The sequence below is a fragment of the Tursiops truncatus genome, chromosome 11, assembly GCF_011762595.2.
Source record: "Tursiops truncatus isolate mTurTru1 chromosome 11, mTurTru1.mat.Y, whole genome shotgun sequence".
Classification (NCBI taxonomy): domain Eukaryota; kingdom Metazoa; phylum Chordata; class Mammalia; order Artiodactyla; family Delphinidae; genus Tursiops; species Tursiops truncatus.
In genome coordinates, this window is record NC_047044.1 from 98797640 (window position 1) to 98812654 (window position 15015).

The window sequence follows — 15015 nt, forward strand, 5'->3', positions numbered from 1 at the left end:
GTTTCTTCTCTATAAATGGGCCGTTCCTAAAATTACACGGCCTGGGTGACCTGCCCGCCCCTCCCGGCCTGCCCGTGTCCTGGTTGGTAAGAAGGCCAGCTTCACCCTCTGCAGGGCTTTCTGCCTGATTGGCTACAGGCTATGGTTTTGAAAAATGTACTTAATATTCCGAAGAAATCCAACCCAGTCTCTGTAGGGAGCCAGATACTGTTGAATCAACTCTATGCAAATAGCCGGTGCACAGCTCAGCAGGGCCATTTGGCTCCGGCCCCAGTCGGTCTTCCGCAGGGCCTCTTCCACCGCTCTTTCTGCTGACCCGGCATCTCTGAACCGCTTGACGAAAGCCACGAGCATCTTGCTGGAGGTGTATTGGCAGATGGTCGTGGGGACATGTCACCCATGCGGAAGACCTCCGAGCTTGTCATCCGGCCATTTTACAGATGAAGAAACTGAGGCTTCCAGAGGCGAAATGTCTGCACAGTCACACACTTAGTCAGGGGCACGGCCAGGGCTGGGACCCAAGCCCACTGACCGCTTCCCTCCCAAGACGCCCTCTGGCGATCCGTCCCGACATTGGGCAGCTTTGACTTCTCCTGTCCACAGGAAAGATCGTTTCCTAAAGAGCCAACCGGGTCCCAAGCAGGACACCCCCTGAAGGACTTGAAACTCTCTTGCCCCGGATGGCAAATCCCATTGGGTGTCCCCAGCAGACACTATGTGACACCCCAGGGGAGGTCTGGGGGCCCCACTGACTCGGACTCGCCTCCTGATTTCTTCTGCACGTCAGGGCCAGTGTGAATTTGTTGCTGTCCAGACCTTAATCAGGACAGCGTGTCCGCCCAGACCCTCCCCTGTGGGCGAGGGCCCTGCTGCCGCCCTGGCTGAGCTGCAGCCCTGCCTGCTTTGCAGATCCCAGCCATTCCTGTGACCGGGACATGCTCCTCTCTTAGGGGGTCAGTGTGCTGCGGCTGCATTGCTCACAGCACCCCTCCCTCCCCTGGGAGCACATAGTTTCTTCCTTTCTTGCGTAATTTAACTTTCCTCCATTTGGACTGAAAATACTGCTCCTTGTCACCCCCCTTCTCCCCCAAAGCTCCTGTCAAAGCAAACATCCTGGGCTTCCCTGGTGGCGCAGTGGTTGAGAGTCCGCCTGCCGATGCAGGGGACACGGGTTCGTGCCCCGGTCCGGGAAGATCCCACATGCCGCGGAGCGACTGGGCCCGTGAGCCATGGCCGCTGAGCCTGCGCGTCTGGAGCCTGTGCTCCGCAGCAGGAGAGGCCACAGCAGTGAGAGGCCCGCGTACCAAAAAAAAAAAGCAAACACCCTGATGCAGACAGGGAAGTGGTGGGAGGGGCAGTCCTGAGCTGGGCCAAGGGCCTCCAGGCCGCGGCCTCAGGGGAGGATGTTCTTGGGACCCTGCTGGGGGAGGGGACAGGACTGACCCCTGTTGACTAGGAAACTATGCGGTGGTTCTCAACTGGAACCACCTGGGAACTTAGTAAAGGATCCAGGCCTGATCCCACCCCCCGAAATCCAGGCACCTTGGTGATGTGTGGAGGTCTCTGGGTGGTGGTGTGGCCCAGCTGAGAAGCACTGCCTTAGAGGGTGCAAGGTGGGGGGGCCCCAGAGACGTCTGCGCCGGGGTCATTGTGAGATGCAAGATGAGGCCTCAGCCCCCGAGCTGAGTGCATTATTTTACGTGGATGACGTTTCTCTGGGCAAAGCACCCCAGGCTTTTCATCAGCTTCTCAGGGGGTTCCATGTCCCCCAGCAGATTAGGTGTCCCCAGTGCTGTCCACACGCACCCCTTTGGGTGGTTCCAGATGCGATGCTAAGCCTGTGGGGTTGACAAGCCTAATGGATGACGCGCCTGTTTCTATGAAGACGCTACACGCGTCAACAGTGAGATCCACTCCGTGTGGTCACGTGGACTATTTCGTGCTGCTCAGAATCTCTTCTTGGTACTACCACGTGCCTTTGATTAATCAAAAATGAGAAATGAACTATTACTTCATGCACTGCGTTTGATAGGCAGAAACCCTTCAAAACATAAGACCCGTGGGAAAAGTAATCAAAGGGGCCCTTGATGGTTATAGTTGGGACCCACTGGCCTAACACGTCCACCTTGTTTGAGATGAAGAAACTGAGGCCCAGAGAGGTTAAGGGACCCTCTTTAGGTCACACAGCCAGTTATGCCCAGTTGAGACCCTCTCTCGAGCCTCCCGGGCATGCTGTAGGGGCAGAAAGATTATGTGCAGAATATTTTGCTGGAAACCCTCCCTTGACACGATCCTGTTGACCCAGACGGAGGAAATTCCTCACTGGTCCTGGAGGTTATGTGGCCAGAGGTAGCCCACGCTCCTGAGAATTAGAAAGCCTGTTGTAGTCCAGGATTTCATCCAGCCTAAGATACCATCACTTGTAAGATACACCATTGTTTTCTGTACCGCAAGGCAAGAGTGCGGCCAAGCGTGGTTGTAAGATGCCATCAACCATAAGATGTGTCTGGTTTTGGAGATGTTAAAACGGGAGGAAAAATATGTGCCGTGGAATCAAAGGAGGTGGATTCCATTTGGAGCCGTGCGACGTCCTTCCACCTGGTTCTCTTACCCGCTAGAGGTGCTAAGGGGGATGAAACGCCCCTTAAAAGAAAACAGATGTATCTAAAAAGCAGGAGAGAGTAGAGGAGCAGGCCCAGCCCAGTGTGTGCGATCCCAGGACAGAGTCCCACACTGGCCCTCAGCAGACCTGGGTTTGCATCTCAATCTCGAAACTCTGGGTGGGTTTCTGGGGGGGCGGGGGGGCGTGTGCAGGAGGGTGTCCTCTCGAGCACGCTCTATTCTCTCCAGCCTCCATTTCTTCATATGCAAAAGAGAAAACGCCTGCTCCCACCTGCCAGCCCTAAGCCTCCCGAACTACTGTGAAGCTCGAAGAGGCGCCTGGTGCAGCCTCGTTGCTAAGGAGCTTCCGTCTGCCCCGCTGAGGTCTGCGAACGGCAGGCGGGTTATACAGAGTCATCGGGGCAGTGGGACCAAGCCCACTGGGGCTGCCCACCTTCAGCCACACTCAGGACCCCCTGAGGGAGCAGCAGCCCCCATCTGAGAAGAACTCATCCTCAGATGAGGCAGGGAAGCTGGGGGCCATCTGCCTTCCCAGGAGCAGGTGGCAGATCTGGTCACAGGTGCCGGGGTCCTGCCCCGCCGCAAACCCTGGGCCGACACCCCTGCTGTTCACCATTTGGCACCTTGGGGACACACACACATACTTTGCAGGATCACAGCCACAGAAAGGGTCGTTCAGCCTCACTGCAGAAGGAACAGGGCAGCTGTATTTCCCAGGGTCCCTTCCTGGGATCAGGGCCGAAAGGGATCAGACGGCCAGCAAAGAGGACACCTCCCCCCCACTCAGTGTCCTGCCGTCCCAGAGCGACTCCAGCCTGTGGAGCGTGTGTCCCTCCCTTTGCAGGGGCAGTTCGGCGGAGCTGCAGACCCGGGCTCCGAGCTGGGGCTGGCCCTGCCCTGTGTCGCCCCACAGAGGCGGCCCTCGGGCAGCTCCCCTTCCTCTGTTGGCCTTGTCCTCTGTCTGTAGAGCAGAGATGAGAAGCCCAGTCGCGCTTCCCCCACAGGCGATGAGAAGGGGGCTTGTGAAAGTGGCCTGCCAGGGAGGCAAGCCGGGGAGGAGCGCTCGGGGTTGGGGGCGGGGACGGCGGGAGGGGGTCCCCACAACTGGAGTGTCCCTGCCTCATGACGGGGATGCACGGGCATCGTGGTGGGAAGCACGGGACCGGGAGTCAGACCTGGACCCAAACTCTGTCCCTGCCTCTCCCCTCGACCATGGGTAAGCCTCTGTTTCCCCATCTACAAAATGGGCAGCCAGACACTTCCCACGGGCTTCTCAAAGGACCAAATGAGATGATGCTCGTAGGCAGTGGGTGCTCAGACCCGGTGTCCCGCAGATGGGGGGCGCCGCGGTCATGGCCGTGGGCGTCTGGACCCTGGTGGAGAAGAGCGGCTACCTCGGCGTCCTGGCCTCCAGCACCTTTGCCGCGTCTGCCTACATCCTCATCTTCGCGGGCACGCTCGTCATGGTGACCGGCTTCCTGGGCTTCGGTGCCGTCATCCGCGAGGACAGGAGCTGCCTCTCTGCGGTGAGTGTCTTTCCGGCCCTGCCCAGCGCCGTGGGCAGAGGGAGGGCCACCTGCCCCGGGCTTCTGAGAGCCTGACCAGGCTCCGCTCTGAGAGCCCCACCCAGTGACGCTGGCCTTGGTCTTGGAGGCCTCGGGAAGGCTGCCATGGTCTCCAGGTGCTTGGGACCTAAGCCAGGAGGGCACCTTGGAGGTGGCGGCAGCACTGCTCCTCCCCTTTTTTCTCCTCCTCCCCCGCTCCTCCTCTTCCTCTGTCCAGATTTTATCATGGTGATTTTCAAAAATAGGCAAAAATGAAAAGAATGTTACAATGAAGGTCCAGGTCATCACCCAGACTTACTGCCACCATCTCAGAGCCAATCCTGTCCATCTGCACCCTCCCCTGCTCCCCGCCCACCCAAGGCCCCAGATATCATGTCACCTGTAAGAATTCCAGGGTGTACCTCAAAGACATAAGGATCCTTTTTTAGAAGATGTAATGACAAGACCATTATCACACCTAAAAACAATTAATAGTCATTCCTTGATATCATGAAATAACCAGGCAATTCCAAATTTCCCCAATTGACCCATGAGCTGTTCTTTTTTTTTTTTTTTGAAGTTTATTTGAATCAGAATCTAAATTTGTCAGGTCTGCGTATTAGAGTTGGTCGATGTGTCTCCCAAGTCACTTCTGGTCTCTAAGCTCCCCATCAATCTCTCTCTGCTTTTTTTTCCTTGCAATTTACCTGTTGAAGGAACCAGGTCATTTGTGCTTTGCTGTCTCCCAGTCTGGGCTTCCTGATGCCTTGCTGGTGATGTTCTCGTAGTTGGGTGTAGAAGCTTGATCAGACTCAGGTGTGACTGTTTGGGCAGGTGTTTCATGGGTGAGGTGGGCAGCACAGGCTCCGCGTCGGATGCCCCCCTGGAAAGCTGAGAGGACACCCGCACCCCACCTCTGGCTCCAAGTGTCAGGAAAGGAAGGGCTGCACTCGAGGGGGCAGAAGCCGGAGTCCCGCTCAGGACTCCCAGACCCTCCCTCCCTCCTGGGCACCTGCTGCCAGGGCAGGCTCCCTGGGGCCCGGGTGGCATCTCCCCCTTCATCTCCCCAGCGACAAGCCCAGCGCGGGCAGGGTAGGCTACAAAACATCTGGGCTCAGAAAGGAAGGGCCGGGGCTGGAGTCAATCAGGCTGAGCCTGGAAAGGCTGCAGGAAGAAGCCTTGAGGGCTACGCCCTCCCTGCCCCGCTTCCCGTGCCCATCACTGACGTGGCAGCCTCGGCCCCCCGCGTCTGACCAGAGAGAGGGGGGTCCGGAGGGGCCGAGCCCCGCCGCCTCTTGCGCCAGCCGTGACCTAGCTTTTCGCTCTGAAGGCAGCAGCACCTGCGCCCAGGCTCAGCGGGACAGCCCTCCCCTGCCTAGCAAAAGTCCTTAGCTCTGCTGAGGGTCGCCCAGAGCAGGGTGCGGGCCGCGTGGACGGTGGGGGGGTGAAGGCCCACGGAGACCAGCCACCGGAGCGTGGCTTTGACTTGAGCTGTCCTTCCAGCCGTGGGACAGGGGTGCCCTGAGCCAGCCTGTCCCTGCCAACCGTCCCCAACTCCTGAGTCCTGGTGAGCCTGCTGACACCCTCGATTGGACCCGTGTGAGCTGGATGAGGACACGAGACATGACTGAGGGACCGGGCCTGTGGTGTAGCAGGTGGTGAGGAGCAGGGGGGTCCAGCCCTCTGGGACTGAGGCTTACAGGGACCGGGGCTCCTGGCCCGTCCCCTGCATCATCCGTGACCCCCTTTGCCCTGCTCGGCCCTGGTTCTGCAGGAAGCAGGGCCTTCGCCTTGGCCTCTGGTCTCGGCCTTCGCCCTCTGGCCTGGGAGGCAAGCTGCCGGCCCTCCTTCCCACCCAGAGCCCTCCCTCTCGGTTCTAAAGGAGTCCTGTGGCCCGTGGTCCCCTGCAGCCTGGGAAACAGCCCCCTGCTTTCCACCGGGGTGCGATTATAACACAATGGGCTTGGATCACGGAGCGCCCCCTTCCTCTAAAAGCAGCCCTGCAGAGTCACAAGCGTCGTAACCTCTGTGTGCCAGGCCGTTCTAAACGCTCAGGCGTGTTAGTTCCTTTGATCCTCATGCCAGCCCCACGTTTTGGAGGCGAGGAAGGTGGGGTCAGAGAGGTTAAGCCATCAGATCTGGGTCACACTGCTGGCGGGTGGCCGTCCCCGGGCCCCTGCTCCCACCCGCCGCTCAGCACAGCCTCTAGAAGGCGCCGTTCACCCCCAGGTGAGAAAGCTGGCCTGGGAGACGGGGGCCAGCGCGGGCCGGGGCTGCCGTGTGATGCTGCTCTGTTAGAATCACCTGGGGAGCCCAAGCGTGCTGGAGGGAAGCCGAGCGGGACAGCGAGTACAGAGACACCGTCTCCCGAGTCCGTGGACACCTGCGCAGAGCAGCTGCCCTCAGAAGTCTGGGGGTGCAAGAGTGACTCCCGCGGGGCCCAGCTAGGCCCCAGGGCAGGAGACGGGGTGGGGTGGAACCCTAGAAGCCCTTGCCCTCATTATAGTGCAGAAATAACTGTGCACGGTCAGAACTCATCCAGGCTAGAAGGGAACCCAAGGGCCATCAAGTCCAACACTCCATCCAAGGGGCTGCAGGACCCCGGGGAGAGTGGGGGTCACCCAGATGTTAATGGGGGCACTCAGCGTCAGTGGCCATTTTGGAGGCTGTCAAACCATAAGCTCTTTTCCCCTTGGCGTCTCGGAGGCCAGAGGGGAGCCGAGGGGTCTGTAATTGGCCGCTGTCTGCCCGCCCAGCCTCCCCTTCCTACACGATCCATCCGCGAGACGTGTCCCGCCATCCAGGCCGAGCCATTATGAAAACACGTCTCCAGCCTCCGCAGTCGCAGCCTGACCGTCACTTGGCCTGGGGACCACCCCTGTGCCCGGCGCCGGGCAGAGACCGTGCGAAGACCTAGGAAGCCCAGGGGCTCGGTCTGGCCTGTGGGCCGGGAGCACACCTCTTGCTCCAGGCTTCTGAACTTCAGAGGGTCGACAAACAGGTGGGCCTGCTTGTCTCCCTGGGCCTGGAGGCGGGGCTGGGGGGCGCAGGGGCTGCTGGACAGGCAGGTGTGAGATGCCGTCCTTCCTCCCAGCCCCACTTGACCTTCCTGCCCGTGTTCACTTCTGTCCCGCCCAGAACTGATGAGTTCTCTGCCCCGACATCACTAACCAGACACATCAGAGAGGCGCTAACTTGAAAGTGAGGTCAGGAGAAAGCGCGTGTGTGGACACACACACAGCCACCCGCCGCCAGCAGCGTGGGGATGAGGGCTGACAGACAGCAAACCTCGAAGCCTCGCATCTTCTTGCTTTGCTTTTCCCCGCCCGACCCCTGAAAGAACCAAAGACAGACCAGGTCCGAGGACAGAGCACAGGTGAGGGGGCGGATCCTGAGAAACCCACATCCTGGCCCATGGGCCTCTAAATTACTGAGCATTTGAATGTTTAAGCCAGGAGGACGGCTGGAAGACTTCTCTTGGGTTAACGCAAAGTAGGAATTTTAAAACCCATGCTCCCGTTTAGAGGCAAGAGGGATACTTAAGTCAGTCTAAAAGTGTTCTGTGGTTCCTGGAGCTTCTTCCTTCCTGGTCTCGCTTCTTTCTTCCCCCTTCGTGTCTAACTTCCTTTTGAAATCTTTCATCAGCTAAATGGACAAATGCAGTGAGGGTAGCTCTATACACAGCGCTCCCTAAAGAGGAAAAGGGACGATGAAAGACCAGGCGTCTGAATGATGGGCGTCCACCTTGCATTAGGACGAGGGAGGGGCTTGACGTCAAAAGTTCCCTGAGAGCTGCCTGGTGAGGGCGGTCCAGCTCCCTTGGGCCCCCGGGGCTGGTGTCCGTCCTGGCCCAAGCCCCTCCCCCAGCACATCTGCAGTCCCTCAGACTCACTTTCTCAAGAAGCAAATGTTCATCGGGGACAGGAATAGCACATCTTCGCCGGTGCTGAAATGATGACCAGCGCGGAGCCAGAAATCTGCAAGGGGGAAAGGGAACAGGGTTTAAATTATTCACACCAGATCTTCTTTTTTAGCAGGCTGCATGAGAGAGCCAGATAATTCAGGCCATCTCAGCCCGAGGCCGATGACCAGCACAGATGTCACCCTGATCCAAAGAAAGGGATATTTGTAGCGTTTGGAATATGGGCTCTGAACACTTTTGTATCTTCAGCCAAATGAAGGTTAGGATAGATGGTTCAGGCTCGACTGGTCTTTGTCAGGGGTTCTTTTCTATTTAGGGGATGGACTCAAAGGAGGGAGTTGTAGAAACAGTTTCTGAAAATGAGGGGCCCCCGAGTTGCAACACTTCCATCAGATACATCCAGACTTGGATAACCAAAGGAGGAAGGACTGCGGCTGAAAAGCGGTTCGTAGTGCATCCTGCCTGGCCTGCTCCGGGACCTCTGGGGCGTCACCCGGCCACTCCCGGCCACCGTGGTATCCCCTCCCCATCCCCATTCAGGGTGAGGAGTGAGGAGGGGAACGAGGCAGCATTTTAGCTCTTAGGAAACGAGTCACCACATTATATAAAGATCATAAAGTGTGGCTATAATTATCACTTGCATCACCATCACCAGCTCCTTTGAGAAGAAGCCTAAATAAATGGAGTTATTCTTAGGCCGTGACTCCCAGGGTCCTCACAGCTTGCTGGGACACTGTAGAGGCAGGGGATGCAGGCGGCGTGGAGGGTGCCTGGGTCCCCTCGCCCAGGCCTTGGACCATGTCCTCCCCGGGCTGGTTCCTCACCCACATGTTACTTTGCCGGGGCCCTACCAGCCACCCAGCCAGCTGGTCACAGCCTACTCTGACCTTTGAGTCACTGCCCACGTGCGTCAAAGGAATGGGTCCTGCAGCCAAGGCCTGGGGAGCCCCAGCTCCGCCCCGTCGGAGGAGAGGACCTCTCCTCATCCGCTTGGCGTGGGCAGGAGGATCCTCGCCAGGCTCCTGGGGAAGCAGGTACAGATAACGTCCCGGAGACGCTGCACGAGAGCCCCGCGGTCACGCAGCCCGCTCTCCCAGCAGGCCTGGCGCACCCAGGCGGGAGAGGCCCTGGGCTGCACGCGGCTGCCTCCTGGATGTGGCCCCTTCCTCTCAAGGCCCCGCAGATCCTTCCCCTCAGCCTCCTTCTTGCTGGCCTTACTTGGGTCAGGGGCTGTGCAGAAAGGGCTGCCAGGCGGCTGATGAGTGAACTCCCCACCCTCTCCTCAGCCACAGAGAAACAGACTCTCCTGAGGTCATATGGGCCTCACCCCGGCTCGGTCCGGGCCCTTCCGCTGTCCCAGCTGGCATGGTCCCCTTTTCCTGGACGCCTCCAACACAGGGAGTGGGCACGCACCTTCTCGTGACTCGGGGCCCGTCGTTGGCATCCCAGGTGTAAAGGGAAGCAGGGAGGTGAGAACTGGGGACAAGTTACCCAGCTGCCTGCCACCTGGTCCACTGGGAAGTGGAGGGCAGGCTGCAGGGCGCTGCGGGGTGCAAGGGTCGGCTGTGCACCAAGGAAGTGCTTCGGCTGGGTTGGAGACGAGTCTAACTCAGCTATGTGTGAGTGGGTGACCACCCCGCAGTGGGGGCCGAGCAGGTGTCGGAGCAGACTGACCTCGGAGAGGCAGCGCGTGTGTGGGTGCCTGTGTCTGTACGGTGCGTTGCAGGAGGGCAGGGATGGTTGGTAAACCGCATCTATTTGCGTCCCAAACCCCGGAGTTGATTGAGGGAGTATCCTCTGCCTTTCCATCATTCGGCTTCCTGCTTCCTTTCCTCAGCAGAGTCTGGGTTTAACCACGTCCCCGGGAGGGGACGTGCTCTGGTCCCTGTCACCTAGCTGGGCACAGTCAGTGCCCTGATCACTGAGCCCTTCAACCGAGGAGATCCTCAGAGCAGGTGATCTGGACAGCAGATAGTCCTTCAACAAACGTTTAGAGGCCCCGGGTGTATGCAGACGTTTTTCCTTCCCAGTATCATTTCACTCCTTTTTACGTTAACGTTAAAACAAACCCTATGCCACAGGCACGTGCCCAGCAAGGAAGGCCTGGCGAGGGCTGGCAGCTGGGGAGGGCTGACCCGGAGAGGAGAGGCTCCCCTCCCGGCCCCCGTGTAGGCAGCTGGCAAGGTGGTTGAGAGCAGTGAGTGTCGCCGCTCTACTCTGACGGGACTCCTGGAAGGACGTGGCTGGCGGGGGCAGGTGGGCACCTCCCCCGCTTTGCTTTGGCCCTGCAGAGCCGGCCTCAGCTCCTGTCCGCCAGCATGAGCCAGGGGTGCAGGCAGGGGGCGGGACCCACCTTCCTTCCCATCAGTGAGGTGAGCGCGCCGGCTGACCCGAACCTCTCGGCAGTGGTAGCAGCGCATCACAGACTTGGGGCTGCAGGCCCCTTCCGCCACTGGGACCCGGACGGGAGTGGTGGCTGGACAGCTGTCTGGACATGCTGCCCTCATGTCGGGTCCCGGCACTGGCCTTGGGACACGGGGTGCCCTCTTCCATCTCACCGTACTTCACACGGAGGCTTTAGAGGTGCTTAGAATCAATGGAGCATAAGAGCAGGAAACAGAGAGATGGCAGTCAAATGTCATCTTTATTCCTAGTGAAGCTGATGGGAGTGTGTGTCTTCACACCTGTGTCCAGAAGCCTTAGCAACTCCAGCTCTGGGGAGACATGCGTACATGCCTAAGAAGGGTATCACTCAACCCACCGTGTGGTGGCGAGCAGAGAATGTGGCATCCGGAGGACAGACTGGCCCCAAGGGGAGGGAGGGAGGCCCGCTAGCCAAGCAGATTGGAGTAGCCGTGAGTAAGGATGGGGGGAGAATCCGGGTGTCCTTCTAGATGTCCCTGCAGGGAGGCGGGAGGCCAGGACAGAGGAGGCTTGGCCCTGACTGCACAGACCGATGCAGCTGTGGCACCAAGACATTCTTCCCATCTTAGCCCCACATTTTATGCAGACGGCCCAGAGAGGGTGAGGGACTCCCCCAGGGTCACACAGCATCCTGTCCCAGAGGCCAGACTCCCAGGCCAGGGCGCCTTGTGTGACATCACTCTCTTCTCTGACCAGCACCCTTCAGGCTCAAGACCCACCTTTTCCTGGGCTGCAGCAGATGTAACTGATCCCCGCCTGCTTGTAGGAGCAAATCTTCTACAAGGGGCAGTTTTTACAGCCAGCTACCTTCCGCCACCTTCTCCTCTCCAGTTTTCCGCAGCTCACGCTCCAAGTTACAGTGATGGGCCTGCCTAATTCATCCGCCTCAACAAGCATTTCCAGCACATTCCAGACTTCCTGCCCTTCTGGGCACAAGGCAGGGTGGGCCGGGTGGGCAGGGGAGAGGACGCGGAGGGACTAAAACCCCGTCTTGGCTTGGAGGCTGGTGGGGAATACGAGACGCCTGTATGAAAGGACAGAGGACCGTGTGGGTGGGTGACATTCCCGTTTGGCTTGATCAGAGCCCCCGGCCTCTCTGAGCCCCCAGACTTTTCCTAACCTCCAGGCTCGGCAGGAAGTCTACTCAGCCTCCCTTTCCCCCAGTAGCCAACTCTGTCCTAGAACGATCACTGCTGGGGACCCCGGCACCCATCCCACCCTGGGGTCCCTGCCACCTGCTTTGTGCTACCCCAGCCCTTTGCACAATCTCATCTGTGCCGGCGTGAGCACAGGTGCCCACAGGCTATATGACATCTCTCCAGGGCCCGTGAGCAGTCAGCCCCAAGGAACACCCAGGCCCTTTCAGGGGACTCACAGGAGGCAGCAGTGGGTGACCTCCCCCCTCCCGAGCCCAAATCCATCAGGCGGTGGCATCCCCCAAGTCCCTGGGCCCCTTACGTCCAGGGGAGCCTGCTCCTGTCCCCCCCACCAGGCGCTGCCATCCCCTCCTGACCCTGCTCTCTCCCCCCACACAGCCGAACTCCTAGCAGTCCTAGCCTGAAGTCCAGTGGATGCCTGGCTTTGGCTTGTGGTTCTGGAAATGTGTTCTCCTCCTGTGACCCCCACAGTATGACCTTGGGACCCCCAACATTTTGGCTCGGGCATTGGATGGCCTCAGCTGCATCCTCTAGATGTGTCCCTCGAAAGCCTCCTGCCTCCGCACGGCCAATCTGCTCCCTCCTCTGCCCTCTTCCAACTGCCCCTCCCTCTGTGGACCGGCTCTCCTCTTCCCAGCCCCTTGGGCCAGCACACAATACTGTATTAGCATCAGACACGGGCCAGAGCACACCCTGACATCCTTTATAGCAGCCCAGAGCTGAAGTCGCCGTGGCTGGACGGCCTGGGCCGGGAGCCCTGGGCTGGGCCAGGAGGATAGAGGTCACCTTCATCCTTCCAGCAGTGACATCTTGTTACTGGAATGGCTCAAGGCTCCAAGGCTCTTTTCTGCACGAACGGGCGGGCAGCTGCGCCCTGAGCCCTAACAGCCTCCAGCCAGCGGTTAATTACCAGAAAATCACGCGCCCTGAGGTCACTGCCGTTTAAGCATCTGGCCCCGCCTTTTCCGGTCCGGCCTCTCTGGCTGCTCCAAGCTGCCGGACCCTCCCACGGCTGTGATCAGCTCACACAGCCAAGCGGGGGGCTGCAGGCTGGTCTTCTCCCCGTGACTCGGTCTCGGCTGCAGCCTGACTCTCCTGTCTCACTACCTCCCTGAGAGTAGGCCGGCTTCCCCCCTGCCCCAGCCCCGCCTGCCTGGACACAGCCTGGTTTCCATCGCTAATCATGCAGAATGCAGAGCTGACAGAGGAGAAGAGCTTCGGCCAAGCTCCCTTCTTTGTGGTAGAATCAATCCCGTGGAGAAATTCCGGAAGTCCAGTGGTGTAAAGTTCTTAAAAGTTACGTCAACGAAGGCGCCAGCTGGGCCAAGCCGTCTGGTCTCGTGGGTCCCAGGAACCATGTCCCGGCTTGGCGCCGTGCAGGGTCAATCCACCTGAAGACTCACCTTCTAATTAATCACCGTCATGTCACAGTGAGGAATAATTCCGCATGCGTCCTGCGCAGCCGCTTATTAAAGAAAGCATCGGTTTGGTTCAGAGAGTCCTGTGCTGTCTCAGCTTCGTTTGGGATCTGTAGCTTTAGAAAATATCCAACTTTGCTTCCAGTTCAAACTGTTCCATTAGAGAATTAAAGGGGAAAAAAAACACAAAACTTTGGTAGGTGGTACAGGGGTGGAGGTGAATGTTTGGGTCCCGTTCTGTGCTTACCAGGCTGGTCCCTTCTGTGTCTGGGGTCCAGTCTGGTGTATTTGGAAGTGACGTGTCCTTATGGAGGGCTCTGGGGGCAGAGGCTACAAGAGGTTTCTTTGGAATTCTCACTGCTGGTTTCTCTCCGACCAGGATTCCGGTGGTCGATTCTGGAAGGACTGGGGGTGGGGCCGAGTGTGAGGCCGGCTGCTCGCAAAGCTCAGGGGGGCTTGAGGGTCGGGGGGTGTTGGCGTGGGGTGGGCTCCTTCTGCCCCGCGGTACACAGGGGCAGGGCAGAGCAGGTGGGCACACGGGGATCAAAGCCAATACACTCCCGGGAGCAGGACAGGCGTGAGGCCCGTGAGTCAGACAGGGGTCAGAAGGAAGGGTGAGGGCCGCAGGGTCGCAGTCAGGACCTGGGCGTGCGGCGCGCACCCAGGAAGCCAGGGGAGCTCGTGGAGGACCTCTTGGCTCCAGGAGCGCTTTGTGGAGGCCTTGACCAAGCTCACACTTGACGGCTGTCAGCTGCACAGCACAGACGTGCTCGGAGCAGCGAACACCGGGAGGGCCCGCAGAGACCAAGGTGCAGCCCTGTGTGCCCTCTTGGGGTGGAGCCCAGCTGTGCGGCCCCCAGACTCTCAGACGGTCAGGCCGGGCTGAGTAAAGCGAAGGGGACAGACGTGGGCGTTAGAGCTGCGGCTGTGAGCCCAGCACAGGTGTGAAGGCACGGGGCCCTTTGCTGGGGGCCGGGGAAGCTGCCTGGTTGGTGCTGAGGGCTGGAGGCTGCATGGGGGCCGGAGAGAGACCCTCCTGCGCCTGGGTTTCCCCTCTGTCTCTTGTCACCACCTGACACCCGGCATCCACCTAACCTGCCCCCCAGCCACGCTGTGAGCTCAGCCAGCCCGCCCGTCAGCCATCAGGGTGATCCAGCGTGTGAGCACACAGCCCTGCAGCCAGAATCCCTGGGTCCAGTTCCAGACTCAACCACGTGCCGGCCACGTGGCCTCGGCCAGGCTGCAGCCTCGCCACACCCGTGTGTGGTGCTGGCGCCCGCAGAGCACCGTGACGAGAAGGGCCGTGCAGGGAGCACCCGGGTGGGTAAGGCACTGGTTCTCCCAGGAGGGCTGATTTGGGGCTTTCAGGAGTATTTCGGTGGAGGGGATGCTGTCCACTGCTCCCACTGTAGAAGACCTGCCTTTCCTCTGTGCCTGAGAAGGCAGCACCCCCTGAGTTGGGTTATCACCTGCTAAGCCACAGGCCAGGAATTCTGGTGGTCTCTTGGGAATGGTGGGCTCAGGGTCCAGTACGTCCAGACTTACACTGAAACATGACTTCTCCACATTACTCACAGGGGATCTGAGAACTTTTTATTGACTTTTGTTCAATAATTCCCAACCCACACCAGGCCGAGTTGAAAGGGGCTGGACTGCAGCTCCAGAACCTCTGCAGGCTTCCCAGAATCAACCGTTATCCACAGACTTCAACAGCCCACCTCTGCCCAGGGGCCTGCCCGGGGACCCCAGGCACAGCCAGGCTAGCAGCTTCCTCTCTGCACCCCGGGTGCTGGCGCGCCCGCAGCTGAAGCCTCGTAGGCCTCCCTGATCCTTCCTCGAGTCGGGGGGGGGCAACCTCCTGCCCCAAAGTTGCCCTCCAAGGCAGGTACGGGGTAAAGCCCCTCCCCTGCTTCTGTCCGTGTTGTTTC

The 15015-nt window shown here is 59.5% G+C and overlaps 1 protein-coding gene and 1 long non-coding RNA gene across 8 annotated transcripts in view; one reads left to right on the forward strand and one right to left on the reverse strand.

Moving 5' to 3' along the window:
- TSPAN11 (tetraspanin 11) overlaps positions 1-15015 on the forward strand; it is a 64095-nt gene that overhangs the window by 34177 nt on the left and 14903 nt on the right. For 6 of the 7 annotated variants that reach the window (XM_073789141.1, XM_033867177.2, XM_073789144.1 and 3 more), the window contains exon 4: positions 3957-4148. The exons of the other annotated variant lie outside the window; for it this stretch is intronic. In XM_073789141.1, the coding sequence (XP_073645242.1) occupies positions 3957-4148 (192 nt within the window). The remainder of the gene's footprint in view (positions 1-3956; positions 4149-15015) is intronic. 7 annotated transcript variants of the gene reach the window in all.
- LOC141275917 (uncharacterized) lies at positions 7723-11258 on the reverse strand. The gene is made up of 3 exons (XR_012324561.1): positions 11232-11258; positions 8059-8143; positions 7723-7856 (listed from the first exon to the last, which is right to left on the reverse strand). It is a non-coding gene; the product is annotated as an uncharacterized lncRNA (long non-coding RNA).